Source organism: Myodes glareolus, chromosome 19, assembly GCF_982192425.1.
Source record: "Myodes glareolus chromosome 19, mMyoGla1.1, whole genome shotgun sequence".
NCBI classification, from domain to species: domain Eukaryota; kingdom Metazoa; phylum Chordata; class Mammalia; order Rodentia; family Cricetidae; genus Myodes; species Myodes glareolus.
In genome coordinates this window covers 35377201-35392285 of record NC_142044.1, presented here as the reverse complement: position 1 = coordinate 35392285, position 15085 = coordinate 35377201, and the positions used below count along the sequence as shown (strand labels likewise).

General features: G+C 47.0%; 1 protein-coding gene across 1 annotated transcript in view; it reads left to right on the top strand.

The window, feature by feature from the left end:
- The window catches only part of Ago2 (argonaute RISC catalytic component 2), an 81504-nt gene extending 67071 nt beyond the window's left edge, over nucleotides 1-14433 (top strand). Inside the window, exons 17-19 of the mRNA XM_085678900.2 lie at nucleotides 1727-1828; nucleotides 2919-3118; nucleotides 3320-14433. Coding sequence (XP_085535026.1) covers nucleotides 1727-1828; nucleotides 2919-3118; nucleotides 3320-3428 — 411 coding nt within the window. The 3' untranslated portion in view covers nucleotides 3429-14433. The remainder of the gene's footprint in view (nucleotides 1-1726; nucleotides 1829-2918; nucleotides 3119-3319) is intronic.
- The last annotated feature ends 652 nt before the right edge of the window (nucleotides 14434-15085 follow it).

Here is a 15085-nt window from a genome sequence, read left to right as displayed (position 1 = left end):
TAAAATACTGTAGCTGTGATCTCCAGTGTCCCCAGTGCTGTGTATACTAAAATGACATAGAGGGGGAAAGACCAACTAAAGCTTACAGAACCTCGAGGGGAGATGACAGGTACAGTGTCACGGGTGGATGCTGTGACACACCTGCCAGAACCTGAACCAGGCAGGAATGAGTGGGAGCAGAGAGTGGGGTGTGGTGAGAAGGGCAGCAGGTGGCAGACTCCCATGGGAGGACACAGAAGTCTCGGGTGGTTTCCAAACCTTGATCTTGTAGATGCCATATGTTTTGATCATTATGCAAATGAGGTTTTAGAATGCTTGACACTTTCACTTCGCTGCCCGTAGCTCATGCATTAAAGATAGAACAAATAGAAACTACAAAGTGCTCACAGCTGAACAAAACCAAATGGTTTCATACCAAATCAGCTCAGCTTGGAGACGTGAGTGCATTTATTTTAAAATGTAAAATAGCCCTGTAGACCATGAAGGAAGCTGTGGAGCCTGTAGCTGGGGTCCCTTGAAGCCCTGTGTCTTTGTTGCCAGGGGTGTTAGGGCTTCAAGGCAGCTTCCTTCCCCAGAGTAGCCAATTATTGGAAGGTAGTGAGGATGTGGTGTGAATCTTCTTCCCTGGATGTGCGGGGAGCAGAGGAGACTGGCGATGTCAGTTCCCAGATGTGACTCTTAGCTAATGGATTTTGTAGTGTGTCCCAGATGCCTATGGAGGAGTTATGTTATTTACAAAATCAACTCAGGAACTTAACCCAAAAGTTCGTTTTTGAAAGTCACCATGCCAGAAAGCATTCTAGGCAGATTTCCCACCCAAACCTCAGCTGTGGGTCCTCGCAGAGGGTGGCAGAGAACAGCTGAGGAGCAATGGCAGAAAGGCTGTAAAACACCACCACCATTCGTGCAGTTTCAGAAAGGAGGAAGGAGGGGTTATTTACCCACATCATAGCACTGCGTGTGGACAGACATGAACATGTGACCAAGACCTGCAGCGTGTCCACTCCCCAGCCCCTCGACCACGAGTCTCCACCTCTTTCCCTGGCCCTGCCTACAAGGATAAAGCTGTTGGGAGGGCTGACCAAAAGACATGGCCCCAGTCCCCCATGTGTTGTTCAAGAGGCGATGCCCACACTGGGGTGGGAGTGCAGAGCCATAACCAGCTCGGAGCACAGTTCTGGCAGTGTGTGTCCATCCTGCCAAAACAAGAAGTGGAGATCATGTGTGGAATTGTTTAGCTGAGCATAGTCACGCATGCCTGCTATTCCACACTCCCAGGCTTGCCATGAGTGAGTCCAGTCTGCAGTACTCAGTGTGTCCTAGTCCAGCCTGGGCCACATGAGACTCTGTCGATAAATAAATGGTAGAGGGATTTTATGGTATTATTTCTTGTGCTAGCAAGAAAAGTACAAAGTAACTACCCCAGTGGAGTCTCTCTCTCTCTCTTTCATAAATGAAATATTTCTAGCTAAGCACAATGATGCGCAATGCTATTCCAGCACTTGGGAGGTGGTAGTGGGGATATCATGAGTTGGTCTCATCCTTGACCACATAGAGAGTTAGAGCCTCACTTATTCTATTGGAGCCTATTAAATGCAGATAGATCCTTTAGAAAACAGACTGCTTGAAGGTAGCATCTGACTGCAGTGTAAACAACAACCTCAGCCCAAGTTAAGCTCTGCCCACCACCCCTGCCACACCTGATGAGCTCTCTCTGTTGCTGCAGGTTGGGAAGAGTGGGAACATTCCAGCAGGCACAACCGTAGACACGAAAATCACCCATCCGACTGAATTTGACTTCTACCTGTGCAGTCATGCCGGCATCCAGGTAAGGAGGGAAGCTCCGTTTGACGGTCTGGAGTGTTTGCAGTGTTGTCGTACATTTGAGATGTGTTGTGAGTGTGCCTATGGGGCTCCAGGTCATTCTGTGGCCAGAAGAGGTGACCTCGGGCCCAGGTACCAAGACTGTTTCTGGGTCAGACACGGGGAAAGAAGAGGTAGCAAGGACCTGTGTGGAAGTGGGTGTGGTGAGACCAGTGTGGAAGGGACCGCAGTGGTCAAGGGGTGCGGAGTGCTCATCCTGGCAGCGAGTGAACTAGAAGTTGAGGTTACAGGAAGCCGCCCTAGTTGGAGACTGAAGGAGCTCAAGATCAGCTGCATGCTGGCTAACAATAAAATGCCAGGACAAGGGGGGTACTGGAATGCTCTGTGACTCTTCTGGAAGCCAGCACCCCACCATCCTCCTGATGCTAGAGTAAGGTCTTTGAAGACTGATAGCAGATAGACAGGGAGGAGCCACCACTCTTTCTGCTATGCGAATGCCACTCTTCCTTGCAGGAGTCTTCGGAGGGAAAAGCACCATCAAATATTCCCAACTCCTACTTTTTAAATGTTAATATGTAGCTTTGAGAGGTTTTTTTTCTTGGTATAATAAATAAAACATTATAAAATATTCAATATGTCTAGGGGGCATTGTCTTTCACTCAGCCCCTTTCTAAAATGTTATTTTTTATTGCTACATCAGATTTCTGGGATGTGGGGTACAATGATATTTTAACACGGGTGTGCAACCTATGACGGTAGGGTAGAGCAGCCTTCACACCCATCGGGCACCTCAGACTTTGAACAGTTCTCTGTATTAGAAATACTGAAAATTTTCTTTGCTGACTGTCTTGAGTCTTGGCTGTATTAATATGACTCTGAGATGGGCATGGTTTTGAAATGGATGATTCTGAGGGTTTTGAAGACAGGGTGTTTCTGTTTTACTGACTATGGCCTCAAATTTGAATCCTTCCTCAGCCTCCCAAGAGCGGGCTCACAGATGTGTGCCAGCATGCCCGTCTTAGCAGGAATAATTATTGTTGTTTTTGGTGAAGGTCCGCTCCTGTTGGCTCTTGTGACCCTCTGACCTCTTTCAGGGGACAAGCCGTCCTTCTCACTACCACGTGCTTTGGGATGACAATCGTTTCTCGTCTGACGAGCTGCAGATTCTGACCTACCAGCTGTGTCACACCTACGTGCGCTGCACACGCTCTGTGTCCATACCAGCGCCAGCCTACTATGCTCACCTGGTGGCCTTCCGCGCCAGGTACCACCTGGTGGATAAAGAACATGACAGGTAAGTGTCACACCTGGAAAGGGTTTGAGACAAGGCTGGTTTCTTGTAGGCGCTGGCCACTGCTTTCCCTGGGGGGAAGTGGCCATCTCCGTGGCTGTTTGTCAGCTGTGTGGCTGCAGCCATGCTGCCTCCCTTGCGTGTCGAGTTCCTGTTCCTGGATTGGTGTGCGGTAAAGACTGCATTCTTTCTCTTCCTCTGCAGCGCTGAAGGAAGCCATACCTCTGGTCAGAGCAACGGACGAGATCACCAAGCGCTGGCCAAAGCGGTCCAGGTCCACCAGGACACACTGCGCACCATGTACTTTGCTTGACATGTTGTAGTGTTTAGCGATTGATTGTGTACCAAGTTGGATTCACACGAGACCAGCTACACTCAGACCAACAGATGCCCAGCCCTTCCGTGACAGCCAGCATCGAACATGAGACGTCTTTGGTTTTATTAGATCCTCCATTTTCCAGAATGCCTTCCGTCCCAGATTTCAAACTTGGATTTTGAGCTGCAGGCCTGTATGAGACCCCATTGTAGGAAACGTGGTTTGCCAAAACCTGTAAGCTGCTCACTGAAAGAGTCCCGTGTTTCCTAAAAACAAAACAACAACAAAATGTCCTCAAACCAGTCTATGAACTCTCAGGGCTTTAAAACATTTTTAATTTATTTGGTCATTCGATTTACTCGTTTTTAACACCTGATTCTCAGTGACACCGCTGGGCTCTGACTAGCTGTGAAGGCTCTGAGCGCGAGAGCAGCACCGTCACCACTGGGGTTTTAAAGCCTGACCCTAAGAAGTTGTCACTAATGTTGAGGTCTAAGGGATGCCACGTGCTCTGCAGCCCAGGGCAGATGGCTGCTTGGTTGGTATCCATGGTGTCTCTCACCTGCCGCTGCCTGCCCTCGAGGCCTGAACGAAGGCGTAGTGGCAGAGAGGACAGTCACGTGTGTTTGCAGCAGTGACAAGTCCGAGAGATTGGCAGACAAGTGCCATTTTGATAAAAATTTATTTAAAAAGAGAAAAAAAAAAAGACAATATACTGACAGTCTAATCATAAGATTTGTCCTGTAGGACTGTGACATTTATTTTCCAAAGTTTCTAAAGAATACGGGTCTGTGGTGGTAAATACAGTACAATCCTTTTTCACTGTTATGTCTTTAATGTAAGAGAAGAATATATATATCTGGTTTGCAGTATTAAATGTGGTAGGTAGATGCTGTTTTCCTTTTGTTGACTATGGGGTGCTTCTTGTGACCTGTTTCCCGTATCAGGAGCTGTTTGGAGCCTGGAGACAGGCCACCTCTTGTGGCTTTTAGTGCTTAAGTAGAAGAATATGCAACTGGCTTCATGTGACAGCGATGCACCCCTCCTTCTCTTCCCCCTCCCCAGTGTGGACTGTGTAGCCTGTACCTCTGGGAAGGACAGTGTGCTTGCCTGTAATTTGCCGTCCTCCCCTGCCTCATCCATGTGTATCGCTCAGCCGATGAAGCACAAATGGATTTTATTTATTCTTCCATTGCTGGGGAACAAGCCCTCATCAGAGTGCGCCTCTCTCTGGGTGCAGTCTGGAAGGTGGCTTTCATAGGATCTATGCACTGAAATGGAGAGAGAGCTGCCGATGGTGGCTCTGCTGGCGTGGGATGGGCAGGTAGGAGGAGCTGACGGTGGGCAAGGCTAGCAGGGAAAGCACAGACCGCTCTGGGCCCCAACCTGGCTTTGCCAACCTAGAGACCATTGAACTGAGAAGGGACACTACGAGTGGTTCTGTCGGTGGCAGCAGCCACTTCAGTGTGTGTGTCCAGTGGGGCTCTTTGTGCTTGTCCTGAAGCTGAGTGAGAATCAGGTCCGCGTTCCACATAGAAGTTCCCAGTAGGAGCCGGGCCTCCTCTTCCATGCTGCTTTGTGCTCTGTGGGTTTTCTCTGCCCCTGCTGATGGTCCTCACCCCCCCAACTCTGCGTGATTTACCTCTGACCCTGCGGTGGAGGGAGGGTGCCCACACCTGCCCCCCACCGCGGTTGGCACCTCTTGCTAGAGGACACAGTGCCACCACTGCCCATCATCCACCTGCTCTGCATCTGGTGGTAGGGCAGACGCAGTGACCTGGGAAGTCATGCCCTCAGCGGGGTGTGTATCTGTGTGTGCATGTGGGTGTCTTACTAATGACATTAGTCTCTTCTTGCTGTGTCTTTAAAAATCTCTTAACGTGACAAACCTCGGTCTAAGAAGCACTGGGGCTGCCCGCTATCCCATTGGCAAGTGGCACTTTCTCAGACTGTTTGGAAAAGGATATAAAAACACTTTAACTCACTAAGCACGGTCAGGCTGAAAAACTTGTTCAGCTGGTAAACTTTTAGAATCTGAAATTAGATTGTTTTCTGCTATCATTAAAACCATATGTCTCACTGGGCGTGGTGGCACACGCCTTTAATCCCAGCACTTGGGAGGCAGAGGCAGGCGGATCTTTGTGAGTTCGAGGCCAGCCTGGTCTACAGAGTGAGCTCCAGGACAGCCAAAGATGCACAGAGAAACCCTACTCTAAAACCAAAAAATAATAATAATAATAAATAAAAAAAATTACAAAATACAAAAAAAAACATATCTCAAAGGTGTGTCCTTAGCCCCTTGCCGTGGGATCTCAGTCATGCAAATGAGTGTGCTAGAATGCAGATTCTCAGGCCTGGGCATCTGTGTTTTAGCCCCACCCCCATCCCCGTGTGTCTGGAGGCTTTCTGAGGCAGTCCCTCCCTCATGAGGCCAAGGGAGCAGGAAGGAACCTGCCTGAGCTCACACCTAGAAGCACTGTGAGCTGGGGAGGATTTCTGAGATGGGAGTTCTGTTTGTTTTGATCATCTTGAAGGATAAGTTTTCTTTTTGATGGGCTAAAGTACTTGAGGAAAGTGCTTTCTTTGGCCCATGCTTCTTTGTGACACTTTGAACATGAAAACCTTCCCCAGACCAAACGCCCCTGATTGAGCTTAGGTGCACATCGTCCACATGCCCCATGGTGCAGTTCAAAAGTGGCTGGAGTTCCAATTTCTCAGGTAAATAATTGTTTCCCCCCAATTTTTGCCCTCCCCTTATTAGCATAAATCTTGAGGTAGTGTGAGCCCTCAGTCTTCTGTGGGAGCCAGCTGCACTTACAGCTGGCAACAGCTGCCGCTAGCTCCGGAAGTATCTCCTTGCGGGGGAAACTTGGCCAAGGTTGAGGTGCCCACTAGCTAGCTGTGTCCCCAACCCCACTGATAAGTAAGGTGTGCCTTGCTTTAAGCAAACTGAATGTGATTATGTTGTTATGCTCTGTATCCATTTGGAAGGGAAATTAGGATGTGCCTGTCTCTAAGAGAGGCTACCTGATCAGACTCCCATGCTGGGACTCTTCTATTGTAGGATATTTACTTTTCAAAAACCAGTCATGACTTCAATCCCTTCACCACTGTGTGCACCATGCAGCAAATTCTCCCCGTGCTGATGAAGCAGTTCAAAACTCTAGGGGAGACCTTGAGGTCCCATTGTGTAGATGAGCTCTTAGTAATACTATCTTAGTAATACTATATAGTTTTACTATAGTAAAACTCCCATCCTGTCACTGTGTGTTACCAGCTCAGATTGTCTTAGTTCCCGTCGGCCCTGAAGCTTAGCCTACCCGTACTTCTAGAGAGGGGCTGTCTGGGGATGTCCTCACATGCACACTTGATACTACTTGGTCCATTCTGCTTTCCCCAGATTTGGCCTCTTCGCCACTCCTTACACCCACCAGCTTACTGGCCTCTAGGCCACAGGGCACTGCCAGTGGGGAGGCTGCTCGCTCCATGCTGTCTGCAGCTGACCCAACACCTGTTTTCCTAATGTTTACCTGTTACTGAGCGCTCGATAGAAAGACAGCCCCAGCGGTGGGGTTGGGCAGGGTTTTTTGTTGTTGTTGTTAGATGTTATTTTATTATTTTTAAGTGCAAATGTTGCTATTTATTTTTTCTCTCCTGCTCTGGTTTGATTCGGCTGAGTTGGCTGTCCCAATGCATGTGGTACCTGATGGATATGGTAGAGATTGTTTCCCTCAACTTTTATAAATGACCCAATGTTTACCTTCGGGCTTGCGGATGCTTTATTTTTGGAAGCCACAGATGTAGTTTTTCTGGATGAATTGTTTTTCTTATAGATGCAGCAGTATGCTTTTGTATTGATCTGCAGGGTGATTATAATTTTATTTTTACAAGCAGTTTTTCAATCAAATTCTATATTTGATACAATGTGTTAAGGGTAGACCAGCCCCAAGTCATGCAGCTGGGACCCTTGAGTGTCCAGGAGGCCTTAGGGCTGGGTGACCTCTCTTGGCCCTGTGGTGGTAGCACTGGCTGGTCACAGGAACCTTCAGGGTCCTTCAGCATGTCCCTGACCTTTTGGATTGTTACAAGGATTTTTTTCATGGGCATTTTGCTACGCAGGCAGTGGACAATCCCCGTGGCCCCAGACAAGCCATAAGCAACCTTTCTGTGACCTCCCTGACTCATATTTCTACACCCCTGAAAAAAAAGAATGTGCCCTAAGTAGAAGTTACACTCCCTTGGTGTTCACATGCCTCATTTGCAAATGTAAACACTTTGTTTTAAGCCCTTCCCCACAGTAACCGTGCTGCCTGGCTCACTGCAGGCCGTGCACACTAGCTCTGTTCTGGGTGCCCTGTTGCAGACCCGCTGGCTCCTGGAAGTTGCACTGATCTTGTGACAGTTTTCTTTACCGCATCCAACTCCATATCTGCTGTGCTCATTGAAGTGATTGTAAACAGATTCACAGTGGCAGGAGTTGATGTGGATGTGGGACATTGCCTCACTTTTGCAATCCCAACACACATTTCAGTATTATGTGCTAGAGTGGGCAGACTGGACTCTGTTCTCTCAAGCATTGTGGACTAGCCTTGTCTTGTTTTCAGACAAGAAGTTCTCCACCTCTGAACAGGACAGCATGCTCTCTGAGACCTGAAGGCTTGAATGTAAATGGATTAGTTAGGAGTCTTTGTGGCGCTTTTGGTCTGTTTAGTTTTCCTGTGATCTGCCAGGCCCCAGGACTATGTCATCTAGTTCCCTGTGACCTTTGTCAGCTTGGATGACATCTGGATGGCCCAGCCAGTGTTAACGGGCCGTCGCTGCATTTCTTTGACCAGCCCTCAAAGCTGTGAGGTCACTGCTGTGTCAGACTGTCGTTTATGGTGCATCGATCGATGGCAGGGACATCTGAAGCCCGGTGCAGCCCCTCATGCCTTGTGACCCTGCTGGGTTCTAGTACAGGCCCTCTCTAGTCAGCCCCACATGAACTGTCTGTGGTCAGGGTACCCAGTGTCTGAAACAAAAGGAGCTTTTACATTCAAACCGCTGTGAGTGTGTGTGTGTGTGTGTGTGTGTGTGTGTGTGTGTGTGTGTGTGATGTCAGTGCCATTGCAGAGTCCTCACCTTGTGTCTTTTGGATTTGTTCTGCCATTTTATTGTCTCAAGTTGAATGTATCGGCTTAGCCAAATCACTACAGAAGGTGGTTTCTCCAAACCTTTTAGACAGATGCATAAAAGCTACCTCTGACTTCTCATTGGTTTGTGTTTGCTCTGAAGCACCATTATCCACACTGAATATAGCCAAAATATCACCTGAATCAACTGAGTTGTGAACTCCCCTGTTCAGCTCTGGCTTGAAAATGTGTGTGCCATACTGTGACCTGGGGTGGCCCCCTTCGCTATTGCTGACCAGGGACTCCTCAGCACCGCCCAGCTACAAGATTCTAGCCCCTGAGAGGCTGGCAGAAGGGCTTCTCTGCATGGGGAACGTGCATCCTCCAGGCTGTTGGGAGCAACACTGTGCCGGGCCGCGTGGCTGAGCCTGGAGGCAGCCTGTTCCTGCCTGGTTTTGCATCTTTTCCCCTGCTTGCTTGCTTATGAATGGGTTCCCTGCTCTCTCCTTCCTTTTTATACACTATAAACTCATAAAGGTGCTCCAACACCGACTCATGCAGATAATGTATTTAAAGCGGTTGCATGGATTCAGATAGTACAGGCATAGCTGACCTTTGATCTTGGGACCCTGTGTTTTGAAAGCGAAGGACTGAAAGCTCTGTGCTCTCACCCCAGGCCCTCTAGATGGAAGGAGTAATGGGGTCTGTTTGAGTAGCAGTCCCCACTAATGTTTGACAGTGCGTTTCTGACTTAGAGGTTTGCCATGGGGACCTACCACCTCTAACCAGATCTCCTGTGGTTGTCCACTTTGCTGTCCAGAAGGCCATCCTCGTACATCATGGCTCTACCTGCATCCCTTTGGCACCTCTCGTAAAGTTTCCTTGGCCTCGTTTTGGAAAGTCAGCATAAGCTCCCAGATTCCTCCACTAATTGACTTAGGAAATTGTGAGGACAGTTGGACAGTGTCATGAAGGCAGGTGCCCTGGGTATTGAGGGGGATGTGGAGGGGCCTCTGCCAAATGTCTTTGTGCCCCCCCCCTTCTAGTTCTAATGCATGGTTGCGGGTGGGATGTCACCTTCCATGCTTTTGACCTGGACAGCTCACAGAGGCGTGGCGTGTGAATATTTGTGGCACCCAGGGTATTTGGATCCTTTGGCTTGGCTGAGGGTTTGGTGAGAATCCAGGGAGGCACAGGGCTCTAGACATGCTCTGCCTAGGGCCTCACCCAGGTATAGTGGTATGAGTTGTGAGGGATACCAAGCAACCCAAAGCCCTGGCCACTGCAGTCTTGAGGGCTAAAATGTTGTGAAGGCGCTCCTGTTTTTGTTTAGAGCTGCCTTTATTTGAGTTCATTTAAAGCTGAGGCCCCAGACAGTACCTTCTTCCCTGAGGGCGGTCACAGAAATCAAGTGTGGAAACCTTCCTCATTTGGTTCTTTCTGCCTCTTTAAGCTCCTTAACATCAGTGTGGTCACAAGAACACTTAACACCAGCTACCAACAGAGTGAGGTATACCTCTGGGGATAGGTCGTAATGGCCGCTGGAGGTTGAAGCGCGCAGGCCCTCCCTCCATCCTGCACTGCAGGTGGCTCTGGCCCTGCCTGCCTCCAGGCACTGGCTGTAGTGTCTGGACACCCAGTCCACACCTTGCACCCTAAAGCCTGTTCCGTGGTGTCCTCTGAGTCATGCAGGGACCAATCTTTAGTTGACCCTACCCAAGGAGCTCGGTTTCTCCTTGCAAACTGTGATACCACCCTGCAGCCGTAGAGGCTCCCTTAGTCCCATCCTGAGTCTTTTGTGCCCTCACACGCATGCTGCCTCTGCTGGGGTTTGAGGTCAGGACCTTCTGTTGTAGAGGAAGTAGGTTTAGAGGGAAATGGAATTGTGTCTTTGTGAATCTGTGTGACCTCCTCAGGTGGAAGGTGCTATTTGGTCCTAATGGTGTTTTGGAATGCTTTTTCATTGTTGTTACTCTGTTCTGTGACGCTGGGGGAGATTGCTCACTTGTGTGTGGTGTCACTTAAACCGAAAACATAGGACTCCAGCTTTGACATGCCTACCGTGTAATTCTTATCTCTGACCTTCTCAAGCCAGGGATGAAGCAGTTTCCTAGCCTAGTCTCATTAAAACCACCCTCCCTGTCAAGGGATGTTTTTGTTGGTTTTAACAGGGGAAGTGATCTGCTTTTTTTGGTTTGGTTTGGTTTAGTGTTTTGTTGTTGTTGTTGTTTTGGTTTGGTTTGTTTTTTGTTGTTGTTGTTTTTTTATTGCATAGAAAAGGCCTTTGCCTGTGAAGCACTGGCTGTGGATGGATAATACATTAACAATAGCAACTTTGGTTCCTCTTTAAAACCAAACAGACCAATATGATTAAACCCCCAAAGGGTACAATTCCCCATTATATTGGAATTTGAGTCCTGCGTTTGGAAAAGAATTTTAGTATACTTTTTAAAGTTAAGAATTTATGTTTCATAACTGTAGGAGCAAATGAGTTTTTGTTTAACAACAAAAAAGCAAGAAAATAATTGTAGGTTTCTGTGCAACAAAGTGGCTACCGCCTCAGCTGCAGGAAGAGGATGGAGCCCTGAATCCAGACTCTTACCTCTCATACTTCAGATTACCTGCCTAATGTGTATTGAGGGGTTTAACCCTGGGTTTTATCAATTTTTCTAGTTTTATTTTATTTTTATAAAATAATTGAAAAGAACCAAAAATGAATTCAGAAGTTCCCCTGTGACTCCTCGCCCAGTCTTCATACCCCCCCCAACTGAAGCATTTTTTGAAGACATTTTGAATCAAAATATTTTACATCCATTTAACGTTTGCTACTTTCTGAGAAGTGGAGTGGCTCCAAGGGCCTGCTTCAGGCGGTACTCTGTATGTCATGGACATGTTTGTACCTGTACAGTGGGTCTGTGTGACGATGTCTTGTGCTTGCGGTTTAGAAACCACGCAGTGCTGTTTTGTAAATTGACAGTTCCTGTGTAAACTATTATTTATGACCCTTGGCCCCTCTGTATAATTTTTTCATTTGCTACATGGATTGTATAATTAATTATAAAATAATAGTACCTGCTAAACCCAACTTTGAGGCTTCATGTCATTGTCTTCGGTTTGATGCCAGTCTGTGGGTCGTCAGGATGCCCAGGCCTTGCTGATACCAGTAGCGATGTCACTTTAAATTAAGCCTTAATCAGATAGTGAATTTGTACATTTCAGAGTATGCAAAAAATAAAAAATAAAATAGGCAGATAAGTTTCAACTGTCCAGATCCAGATGCTCAGTCGTAACTCCAGCACGTGCTCCCTCTGGAGTTAAAGGGGTTGCTGCCAGGGTTACATTCTTCCCTCATTTGTGCTCTCCGGCGTGGCTTGATGGGAACAGATCCGTGGCTTGATGGGAACAGATCATGCACGTTTCTGTAACGGTCCGGCTAGAGACCTCGGCAGGGTCATCTTCAAACGCCTGGTTCTCTCCTCCAGTCTGAGATGAGCCTTGGCTGCTGGGAACAGAGGCATAGGTTTTCCCAGCCTGCTCCTAGGCCAGGCTCTCAGCGGGCACGGCCACCTGTCACTGCTTCTGCATAAATCACAACAGATTTTTGTTTCTGTAAAAGCATCTTCAATCTTGGGATATGATAGAGGGGACCCAGCTTTCTTTACAATGTGGATCTACCTCAGTTAAACAGTTGGGTGCTATTTACTAAGTCTGTCAAATTAAATTGGAAAATGTAACCAAACAGTGGGACGTAACTTAACTCCACATGAAACTTGAAATCATCGTTTCCGTTTATTTAATGATATATTTTATTTATTTTGTGCCTTTTCTGTTAACCCTAATACATTTTTGAAATTCAGAATAGTCATTTTCTCTTGCAAGTGGGGAGCCCGCCTGATCATGCCAGTATCCCATCTGACTGCTCTCGTTATTGGGATCCCAACCTGCCTTCTTGGGAAAGGGAGGGGGAAAATATGTCCAAGAGCAAATTTTACACATAACATTATTCACATAACATACCCCAGCTCTTCTATGCATGTGTTCATAGCTGTCACTTCATTTCTGTGCCATTGAAGAGGCACACACACCCAAAAATAGATACCCCAAGTACTGGTTTCTGCTTTTTTTTTTTTTTTTTTTTTAAAAAAGCTGACCATATCCTCTTCCTCTGGCATGTTTTGTATAAGACTTTATTTCATAAACAGCAAATGGACTGTTGTTGATTCATCTCCTAGTTTGCATGGTAGAAGTGCTAAGCACCACGGGTACTGGAGGGGGCACACCCGTGGCCGTCTGGAGGCCAGGCTGGAGGTGGGGAAGATGTGCACTCTGTGGCAGCCCATGGTTTCTGAAGTCAGGAACACTTTTTGATGGGTAAGAAAATAAGATCGGAGATCGATGACTTTCCACACTTTTATATTTGGCAGTTTACAATTCTAGACTTTTCCTACTATGGCAATCTTTTCTAACAATTCTTTGGAGGTAACACAATATTTTGGAGTCTTATGAATTTGATTTTATACCAATCAGAAATAAAGTTAGGAATCTTTCCTGTAGTGTATAGTCTTAGTCTTTTAAAGAGATCTCCGCATTTTAGAAGAACCAACTGTACTTGGTGGCAAAACTCCGAAAAGGTGATTTTGGAAACACCCGCTCCCCCTTTTCTCTACCTCTCCCACCCCTCCCCTTTGCAGGATCTCAAAGGAAAACAAGAGAAAGGATGATTCTCGTTAGACATGTGTGGGTTTGGTTTGGTTTTGAAGCTTCCATCAGGTTGATACGTAAGCTATATTTTATAGACTAAATCCCCCTTTAGTATGCTGCATATGGATATGAAGCTCAGAGCTGTTGCACTTTCTCTGTATCAATGCCCTACAATTGGCTTGCCGGAAGCATTTGATTTTAACCTGACGAGTACTTTGGGCAGGTGATGAAATTAACATAGGTACCTCAAGTCAAAGACCTGCGTGTGCTGCATTTCGGTTTGTTGTTTTGGTGGGTTTTTTGGTTTTCTTTTTAGTTTTGGGTTTTTTTTTTTTTTTTTTTTTTTTTTTTTTTGCTTTTCTATGTAGCATTATATTTTACTCTGTTCTGATATTATGCTTTCTGGACCCCATTAGTCTGTTGAAAGAAAAACCCAAAAAGTTAGTATCCTTCTTTTTTCTCCCTGCAGTATGTGGTTCTAAAGATCACCCTACGTTAGGAATCCTTCCCCAAGCACACTGAGGAAAAGGGTACTACGCATCTCAGCAGGCTGTGCCGCTCAGATCTTTGTGTTCATGCTGCTTCCTCGGTTTCCTTCTCCACATCACCCAAGGGTGGGGACCTGCAGTGCAAAGTTGTGGCATCTTAACTTTCACACACAGACCTCATGGGTGTCCGTCCTTTGAGTCAGTAGCATGGCCCTAAAGGCGCCGACAGGGTGCAGCCGCCGGGCAGTCTGGCCTTGGAGCAGCCACCTTTAGTGTCTTTCTTTCTCAGCACTCACCCACATTGACGGGTCGGGTGGTCTGCATGGACAAGACAGCTGGTGAGGAAAGCTGAATGCTGAGACACCGTGCATCTCCTGTCGTGTTTAAGCTTAGCTGGGTCCTTTCAAGTTTGTTTTCACAGCTTACTAGGTTAAATAGTTTGCACTATTTTTGCAATAAATTCATGGGAAACCTAACAGCTACTTACGTTGTTCTTACTGTGTGTATAAACTAATACTGAAAGTTTGGTATAGTGTTTTTCACCTCCTTCTGTAGTCCCCCTAACATGCACAGAATGCTGTAAATCTGATAAAATATGTGAATGATATTTTATAAAGTTATTTTGTATGGTGTCAATTTTGTTTTGCCGCATAGTATGTCAGCAAAAAAATAAATAAAATTCCTCATATTTACAGCTGCCTATTCCAAAGGTGTCTGGTTACTGTCTCCCTTTGAGAGAGCACTGGCAAATGCACAAGCTGAGTCCAGTGTCCCTGGTAGAGTGCATCTTTCCCCTGTTCTGCAGAGCTCTGTACCACCCAAGGACCACAAGAGTGGGGTATAAGAGAGCTGGGGCATCTACACCAGCAGCACAGAGACATGAGAAGTCACTCAGTTGAGCCCTCCATGAGGAAGGCTCTGATCTGAGCCCCAGACTGTGAAAACTGACACCTGATTGAGGCTAGCTAGCTCTGTTGACCTGTGTAGTGTAAACATGGTGGTGCTCTCAAGTCCCTGGAAGCCTCTCCAGTATGACTGACCTGTGTGTCTATGAAAAAAGTTCAGGTGGTGTCAGAAAAGGGGGGTGGGGAGACTCGGGCAACTGAAAGTCCCCAGAATGAATTGAACATTTGCCATGGCAGACCTGTGACCACAGCAGCAACAGGCAATGACTCCTAATGCTCTGCTCTGTTCATTCAGTCTTTTCAACTGCAACAGTGGGCAGCTCAGTGGTTGCCAGGGTAACGTGGGGATGGAGATGCTGGCAAGATTTTTCAGAGGGTGCTAGAACAGTTCTTAATAGTGGTCACATGATTGCATGTAACAAATCTGCACACCAAAAAATGGCTTATTT